This window comes from Phaethon aethereus (assembly GCF_964289735.1).
Source record: "Phaethon aethereus genome assembly, contig: HAP1_SCAFFOLD_773, whole genome shotgun sequence".
Lineage (NCBI taxonomy): Eukaryota > Metazoa > Chordata > Aves > Phaethontiformes > Phaethontidae > Phaethon > Phaethon aethereus.
In genome coordinates, this window is record NW_028114320.1 from 3,590 (window position 1) to 11,949 (window position 8,360).

An 8,360-nucleotide genomic window follows, 5' to 3' on the forward strand; every position below is an offset into this window, starting at 1 on the left:
GGGGGGGGCCATGGGAGGCGATGGGGGGCAGTGGGGCCCGCGGGGGCCCGTCCCGCTGGCGGTGGCGCGGTGCCCGCTGGCATTGTGTAAGGCGTTTTGTAACCGCGGCCTGGCCTAATCCCGGCTTCCGCCGGCACCGCCTGGCGCGTCGCGGCACCGGGCACCCGTCATCCCCGGCACCCACCCCGACACCCACCCCCGACCCCACCAGCTCAGCCAGATGCCCCCGCACAGCCGGACCCCCAGGCCCAGGCAGCCGCCCCCGGCACCGCCAGACCCCCCCGGCACACCGGACCCCCCCGGCACGCTGGACCCCCTGATGGAGCCGGACCTGCTGATGCTGCTGGACCCCCCCGGCACAGCCAGCGACCCCTGGTGAGTGGGGGGGGAACACAGGGGCCGGGGGGGGGCCGGGGCGGCCGGGCGAGGCCGCAAGCACCTGGGTGCCCCTGACGCCCCCCGGGACTCAGCCTGTGATGGGTGGGGGGAGATGCTGGGGTGGGGGTGTCCCAGGCTGGAGGGGGGGGCTGGGGCACGCGGGGAGGGAGGGGCGTAAGGTGGGCGGGGCGTCCCCAAGCGTCCTCGGGATACGGTGGGCTGCCCCCAGGGTGCAAATGGCCCCACGGTGGGAGGGGGTCCCATGGGGGGGGGGCCTCACGGGGAGGGGCCCAGGCAGTGCTGGGGCGGCACGGGGGTGCCCCCCTTTGGGGTATTTCCCATATTTGTGCCCCACATCTCGGGGGGGGGTCCCACATTTTGGGGGGGGGCTCCACCCCCCAGCGCCCACCCCCACACCGTCTCCCACAGGGAGGACGTGGGGCAGCACCGTGCCCCCCCCCCGCTGCCCCCCGTCACGGTGACATCCTTCTCGGGGACCATCCGCCTCTACCGCAGCGCCGGCGGGGGGTCTCCCCCGGCCCCCCCCGGCAAACCCCTGCTGCTGCTGCTGCCCTGGCTGGGGGCGCGGGCGGGGGGGCTGGCGCGGTACCTGGCGCTCTACCTGCGCCGCGGCGTGGACGTGCTGGTGGTGGGGACGACGGCGTGCCACGTCCTGCGGCCACGGCAAGGGCAGCGCCTGGCCGGGCGCCTGCTGCGGCTGCTGGACCACGGCGGTGGCACCGGTGGTGGCGATGGTGGTGGCACCGGTGGCGGCGATGGTGGCGGCACCGGTGGCGGCACTGGTAGCGAGGGTGGCAACGATGGCGATGCTGGTGGTGATGGCGGCGGTGGTGGCGGCACTGGTAGCACCGGTGGCACTGGTGGCAGCGGCCTGGCCGGCCGCCCGCTGCTGGTGCACGCCATCTCCGCCGGCGCCTACACCTTCGCCCAGGTGCTGCTGCTCCTGCGCCACCGACCCCGGCAGTGCCAGCGCCTGGCACCGCGCTTCCGCGGCATCGTCTACGACAGCCTGGTGACCGGCGGCTTCGAGGACATGGCGCGGGGTGAGTGGCACCGGGGCGCGGGGGCACCCGGGGACCCCCGCCGGCACCGACGCGGCTCTCTCCCCGCAGGCATCGCCGGCGCGGTGGGCAGGCCGTCCCTGCGGGCCCTGGTGCACGCCGGCGCCCGGCTGTACCTGGGGGTGCTGGGGTGCCGGGGGGAGCGGCGGTACGAGGGGGCGCGGGACGCCTTCGCCAGCCCCCCGCTGCGCTGCCCCCTCCTCCTCTTCTACAGCCTGGACGACGCGCTGAGCCGGCCGGCGGCGCTGCGGGCGCTGCTGCGGGGCTGGCGGGCGCAGGGCATCCGCGCCCACGCGCGGGGCTGGCCGCGCTCGCCCCACGCCGCCCACCTGCGCCAGCACCCCGCCGAGTACCGCCGCACCCTGCTCGCCTTCCTGCGCTCGCTGGAGGGGCCCCCCCCGGCCAAGGCCCGGCTCTAGGGGGGGGGCGCGCCGCCCCGGGACGGACGGAGCGGCACGACCGGCCCACGCGGGACCGCGAGGCCGTGGGGCCGCTCGGCCCCCCCGCGCCTGGAGCCCCGCTGCAGGGGGCGGGGGGGGGCGCGCGGAGCCGCGCCGGGGGTGCAAACCCCTGCCACGGCGTGCAGAGCCGTGCCGCGGCGTGCAGAGCCGTGCCAGGCTGTGCCCACGCTGGCCGGGCTCTGCCACGCGTGCCGCGGCGTGCCGGCCCGTGCCGCGGTGCTGCCTGCGCCCGGTGCTGCCTGCGCGGGCAGGGAGGGGGGCGGGGGCCGCGCCGGATGCTCCATAACTTTATTAATACCTGGATACAGCGCGGTGCTGGCCCCCGCGCCCCCCCCTCCAGCCTGCGGGGGGGCCGCGGGGACGGGGTGTCCCCCCTGGAGTGGGGGGTCTCCCACTCCCCTGCAGCCCCCCCGCAGCGGCAGGGAGGCCCGGCAGGGGTCTGGGGGGGTTCCGTCCCCCCCCCCAGCAGGGGCAAAGGGGGATTCATGGTGGGGGGCAAGCGGTGGGTGCTACGTCCTACCCCGCCCCCCCATGGGTGCGGCACCCCGGGGCCCCCCTGAAAGCCCCATGGTCCCGGGGGGGCAGGCGGGGGGGCCCCGGCAGCCCCATGACCGTGGGGTGCCGTGGGGGGGCTGGCCAGGGGTCCAGCCCGTAGTGCAAAGCCAGCCCCGGCGGCGTCCCGGCGCGACACTAGCAGCGGCGGTGGCTGGGGGCCGGCGGGGGGCCGGCGGGGGCCGGGTGGGGGGTCCCGGCGCGCAACCCCTCCTCAGTACAGCCGCTTCTCATAACTGTGGGGCAGAACGGGGGGGGTGAGCGGGGTTGGGGGGGAGTCCCACACCCCTGGACTCCACGGTTGCCCCCTGCTCCCCCCGCTGCCGCCGGCACCACGTCAGATCCTGGCTGGGAAATGGGGGGGTGCCTCCCAGCACCCTGAGCCCCCCCCGTCTCCGTCTGGGGGGTCGGGGGGCTACAGGCCCCCCCCTCCACCGGTAGCCCCTCCCCCACCCTGCCTGCCCCCCCGTCACCCCGTGGCCCCGGCGGGAGCAGGGCGCGAGCCGGTACTTACGTGGCAGAACCGTAAAGCTACGGCAGCGGCATGGGCAGGAAAGAGAGAGAAGGTTACACGGTCACCCCGGGCCGGCACGCGGCACAGCGACCCCCGGCCCCCCGCCCGGACACACCGGCACTGTGATCCAGCCGAGCCGCCCGGCACCGTGATCCGGACAGACTTCAGCACCGCAGTGTCACCCTGTGACCCGGCACCGCGCCGCGCTCGACCAAGTCTGCTGGCACCGCGCTCTGGCACTGGCGCCGTGATCCAGCCGGGCATCCGCACCGCACTCCGACCTGGCGACCCGGCACTGTTCTCTGACCGAGCCTCCTGGTACCGGCACCACCCAGCACCGGCACCACGCTCCAGCTGAGCCATTGGCACCGGCACCGGGCTTGACCAAGGCTCCTGGCACCGGCACCGCCCGCTGCTGCACTCCGACCACGCCCCAGGTGCCGGTACCATGCTCTGACCCTGCCAGGCTGGCACCGGCACCACGCCATGACCAAGCCACCTGATACCAGTAATGCCCGCTGACCGGGCTGGCTGGCCACCAGCACTGGGCTCCTGGCACCATGGTCTGACTGAGCCACCCGGCACCATGGTCCAGCCAAGCCAGCCGGCACTGGCACCGCACTCCGACCGAGCCGCCTGGCACCGGCGCCCAGGCCCTGTCCCCTCCGAAGCAGACACCGGGAAGGTGCCGTGGCCCCAGGGCTGATGGTGAGGACATGCCACCCTGAACCGCTGCCTGGCTTCACCCTGAGCGGCGCCGGCAGCACCACGGCCGCCCAGGCCTGACCCTACGTGCCTGGTCATGGCTCATAAAGAGCACGGCCAAGGTGGTCAACCAGCCAACCGGCATCCCGGCCAGGCGACTCACCAACCAACCAGCATCCTGACCAGCAACCAGCCAACCAACCTGCCAGCTAACTAGTACTCTGACCAAAGACCCAACTCGCTAACCAACCAGCCAACCAGCATCTCAACCAGGTGACCAACCACAGCCAACCAGCATCCTGGCCAGCCAACCAACCCACCAGCATCCCAACCGGTTGACCAATCACAGCCAACCGGCACCCTGGCCAGCCAATTGGCACCTCAACCATCCAGTTGACCAGCATCTCAAGCAGCCAACCAGCATCTTGGCCAATGAGGCAACCAACCACAGCCAACCAGCACCACAGCCAGCCAACCAGCGTCTCAACCAGCCAACCAATCACAGCCAGCCGGCATCCTGGCCAGCCAACTGGCACCTCAACCAGCCAGTTGACCAGCACCTTGGCCAACAAGGCAACCAACCACAGCCAACCAGCACCGCAGCCAGCCAACCAGCACCTCAACCAGCCAGTTGACCAGCATCTCAACCAGCCAATCAGCATCTTGGCCAACAAGGCAACCAATCACAGCCAACCAACATCCTGGTCAGCCAACCAGCCAGTCAACCAGCACCGCAGCCAACCAACCAGCAGCCCCACCAGCCACAAGCCCGCCATCCAACTGGCCAATCAGCCCTGCCAGCCACGAGAGGTCCTGCCCCCTTGAACAAACTCCGCCTCTTGAACAAACTCCACCCCCTTGCACAAGCCCCACCTCCTCACAGACCCCAAACGTGCTGCACCATCTCGGAGGGGACCCAGAGCCGAAGCCCCCGGCGCGAGCGGGTGCCACCGAGGCGGGGGCAGACGCTGGGGGTTGGGACCCACGGGGGGGGGCTGTGGGTGCTCCCCCCATCCCCACTGCGGGCACCCCACGGGGTGAATTAAAGCAACTGCTGCACCCTACCTGCACCCCGACTGTTACTGGGGGGGGAAGACAGCACCCACCCCCGGATGGGGGTCTCCCCTGGGTCCAGCACCCCCTCCCCACAGCCCCCAGGCTCTTCCCGGAGCCCCTGTACACCTTGGGCTGCCACCCCTCCAGGCGGCTCCCCAGTCCCCGTCTGGACCAGCACCCCCAGGACTGGGGTGTCCCCAGAGTGGCAGAACTCAGGGGGTCCCCCACGGCTGGCGGGGGGCTCGGCCTGAGGCCCATCGGCACGTACAGTCGGCCCGCACCGGCACCGGGGGGGCCCGGGTCCCCCAGTACTCTGCACCGGGGCAATGGGGTGCCAGGGATCCCCCCCAACACCGGGTGCTGGGGCGAAGGAGGGCCTGGGACCCCCAGTACCCGGCACTGGGGGGAAGGGGGGGCCTGCCCACCTCCCAGTAGCTGGCACTGGAGCAACGGGGTGCCTGGGACCCCCACGCTGGGGCAGTGGGGGGCCTGGGACCCCCAATACCTGGTGCTGGGGCAATAGGAGGCCTGCCGCCCCTGCCCCCATGCCCTGGGGGGCACAGAGCCGGATCTGACGTGGTGCCTGCCGCAGCGTCCCTGTGCCCCCCCCCATGCCCCCCACTCCCCGCCCCCCCCCCCACTTACGAGTGGAGCCCGTGGACCCCCCCCTCGATCTGCGCCGCCATGGTCCTCTTCTCGAACTTCAGCTCCCCCGAGTACATCATGGACCTGGCGGCGGGGCGTGGGGCAGGCTGTGGGTCGGGGGGGCCGGGCGACCCCCCGCCACACCCCCTGCGTGTCCCCCCCCGGCTCACCGGAGCACGGAGAGGCTCCTGGCCCCGATGTCCTGGCAGCCGTGCTGGATCCCGGCGATCAGATACGGGACGAACTTGTGGATGGAGCCCTTGTCCTGGACGGAGCCCGAGACCCCCTGCGCCACCTTCACCGTGTCCCCCTCGCTGGGGGGCGGGGACAGAGCGCGGGGGTCAGGCCTGGGGGGCAGGGACCCCCCAACCCCGGTCGTCGACCCCGTCGTGACGTACCTGAAGTAGCGTTTCTGGCTGCCGCTGCTCTTCTCCATGGCGTCCGGCGAGCCCATGCCGCGGTACTGCTTCAGCCGGACCCCCTCCGAGAAGAAGAACTCCCCCGGTGCCTCCGTGGTGGCCGCCAGCAGCGACCCCATCATCACTGCCGGCGGCACCGCGGCGGGCGCCGGAGGTGACGGCCGTCAGTCCCCTCACCCCGGGGTCGGCACCGCGGTGGGTGCTGGGCTGTCCCCGTTCCGCGAGCCCCCCCACCCGCCCCGCCGGCGCCCCGGCTCACCGGTGGAGGCCCCCAGCGCCAGCGCCTTCACCACGTGGCCCACGGTGCGGATGCCGCCGTCGGCGATGACGGGGACGCCGAAACGCCGGGCGTACTCGGCCACCTTGTAGACCGCCGTCCCCTGCGGCCGCCCGCACGCCATCACTGCCGGAGAGGGGTCAGCGCCCGCCGGGGCAGCGCGCCGTGCCGGGGGGCACCGCGCCGTGCCGGGGGGTGCCGGGGCAGCGCCGCGCACCTTCCTGGGTGATGCAGATGGAGCCGCAGCCCATGCCCACCCGCAGGGCGTCCACGCCGGCGTCGATCAGGTTCTTGGCCTGGGCGGCCGTCACCACTGCGCGCCCCGGGGAGAGCGCGCCCGCGCCGTCAGGCGCCCGGCGGGCGAGGGGTGCCCCCCGCTCCCGGGGACACCCCTGCCCCCCGCGGCACCCCGGTCCCTGCGCCCCGATTCCCCGCCCCATGGCACCCCAGATCCTTACCCCACGGCACCCCAAACCTGCCCCTGCCCTCCTCCCTGCCCCACGGCGCCCCACATCCCCACCCGGCTCCCCACTCCACGGCCCCCCAATCCTCCCCCTCCCCTGCATCCCAAACCCCTGCCCTCCTCCCCGCCCCACGGCGCCCCACACCCCTGCCCCGCTCCCCGCCCCACGGCACCCCAATCCCCTGCCCCCCGGCGCCCCGCTTGCCCCCAGCTCACCGTTGCCCCCGATCACCTGCAGCTCGGGGTACTTCTGCTTGATGTAGTGGATCATGCTGATCTGGTAGATGGAGTTCCCCTGCGACGAGTCCTGGGGGGCACGGCGTGGGGGGCACGGCGTGGGGGGGGGCACGGCGTGGGGGGCAAGGGCGTGGGGCGCGGTGGGGAGCCGGGCAGGGAAAGGACTGGGGTGCTGTGGGGTGAGGATGTGGGGTGCGTGGGGGTGGGGAACAGGGCAGGAGGGGGATCGGGGTGCTCTGGGGCAGGGATTGGGGTGCCGTGGGGTGGGGAATGGGGCAGGGGAGGACTGGGGTGCTCCTGGGCAGGGAATTGGGGTGCCGTGGGGCAGGGAGCAGGGCGGGGATTTGGGGCGCAAGGTAGGGAGAGCATCGGGGTGCCATGGGGTAAGGAATCGGGGTGCCATGGGGCGGGGAGCAGGGCAGGGGGAGTACTTTGGGTGCCGTGGGGCAGGGGATCAGGGTGCCACGGGGTAAGGAATCGGGGTGCCGTGGGGTAAGGAATGGGGTGCTGTGGGGCAGGGGATCGGGGTGCCACGGGGTCAGGAATCGGGGTGCCGTGGGGCAGGGGATCGGGGTGCCACGGGGTCAGGAATCGGGGTGCCGTGGGGCAGGGGATCGGGGTGCCACGGGGTCAGGAATCGGGGTGCCGTGGGGCAGGGGATCGGGGTGCCACGGGGTCAGGAATCGGGGTGCTGTGGGGCAGGGGATCGGGGTGCCACGGGGTCAGGAATCGGGGTGCCGTGGGGCAGGGGATCGGGGTGCCACGGGGTCAGGAATCGGGGTGCCGCAGGGCAGGGAGCAGGGCCGGGGGGTTCTTGGGCTGCCGCGGGGTGAGGATTCGGGGCGCCGGGGGTGGGGGGGTGCCCGCGCCCCGGGCGGCCCCCCCGGCTCCCCCCACACCCACCAGCACCACCAGGTCGGCGCCCGCCTGCACCAGCAGGTCCAGGCGGTACTTGTCGTCCTCGCGGGTGCCGACGGCCGCGCCGCAGAGCAGCTGCTTGCGCGCGTCCTTGGAGGCCAGCGGGTGCTCCCGGTTCTTCTTCAGGTCGGTGCGGGCGATGATGGCCACCAGCTCGTCGCTGTCGTTAACGATGGGCAGCTTCCCTGGGGGGGGAGAGGGGGGGGACCCCCGGGATGGGGACGGGGTGACGCGGAGGGGACCCCCGGGGACGGCGTGATGTGGAGGGGACCCAAAGGGATGGGGTGATGTGGAGGGGACCCAAAGGGATGGGGGGACACAGAGGGCACCCCAAAGTTGGGGATGGGGGGACGCAGAGGGGACCCCTGGGACGGGGTGACACAGAGGGGACCCCAAAGTTGGGGATGGGGGGACACAGAGGGAACCCCTGGGACGGGGACAGGGTGACACGCAGCTGATGCCGGGGATGGGGGGACACAGAGGTGACCCCAAGGGACGTGGTGCCACGGAGCGGACCCCAGGGTCGGGGATGGGGGGACGCAGAGGTGACCCCAAGGGACAGGGTGAGACGGAGGGGACCCGAGGGATGGGGTGACACAGAGGGGACCCCAGGGATGGGGACAGGGTGACATGGAGCTGATGCCGGGGATGGG

General features: G+C 73.3%; 1 protein-coding gene across 1 annotated transcript; it reads right to left on the reverse strand.

The window, feature by feature from the left end:
• Positions 1 to 2,611: 2,611 nt before the first annotated feature.
• Positions 2,612 to 8,072, reverse strand: LOC309416098 (inosine-5'-monophosphate dehydrogenase 1a-like; the record flags this gene model as incomplete). Its single annotated transcript, XM_082015674.1, has 9 exons — positions 2,612 to 2,709; positions 2,988 to 3,004; positions 5,394 to 5,477; positions 5,564 to 5,707; positions 5,792 to 5,936; positions 6,072 to 6,215; positions 6,307 to 6,402; positions 6,769 to 6,859; positions 7,693 to 8,072. Coding segments are annotated over 9 exons (1,199 nt in total), but the record flags the coding sequence as incomplete, so codon positions are not given.
• Positions 8,073 to 8,360: the final 288 nt, after the last annotated feature.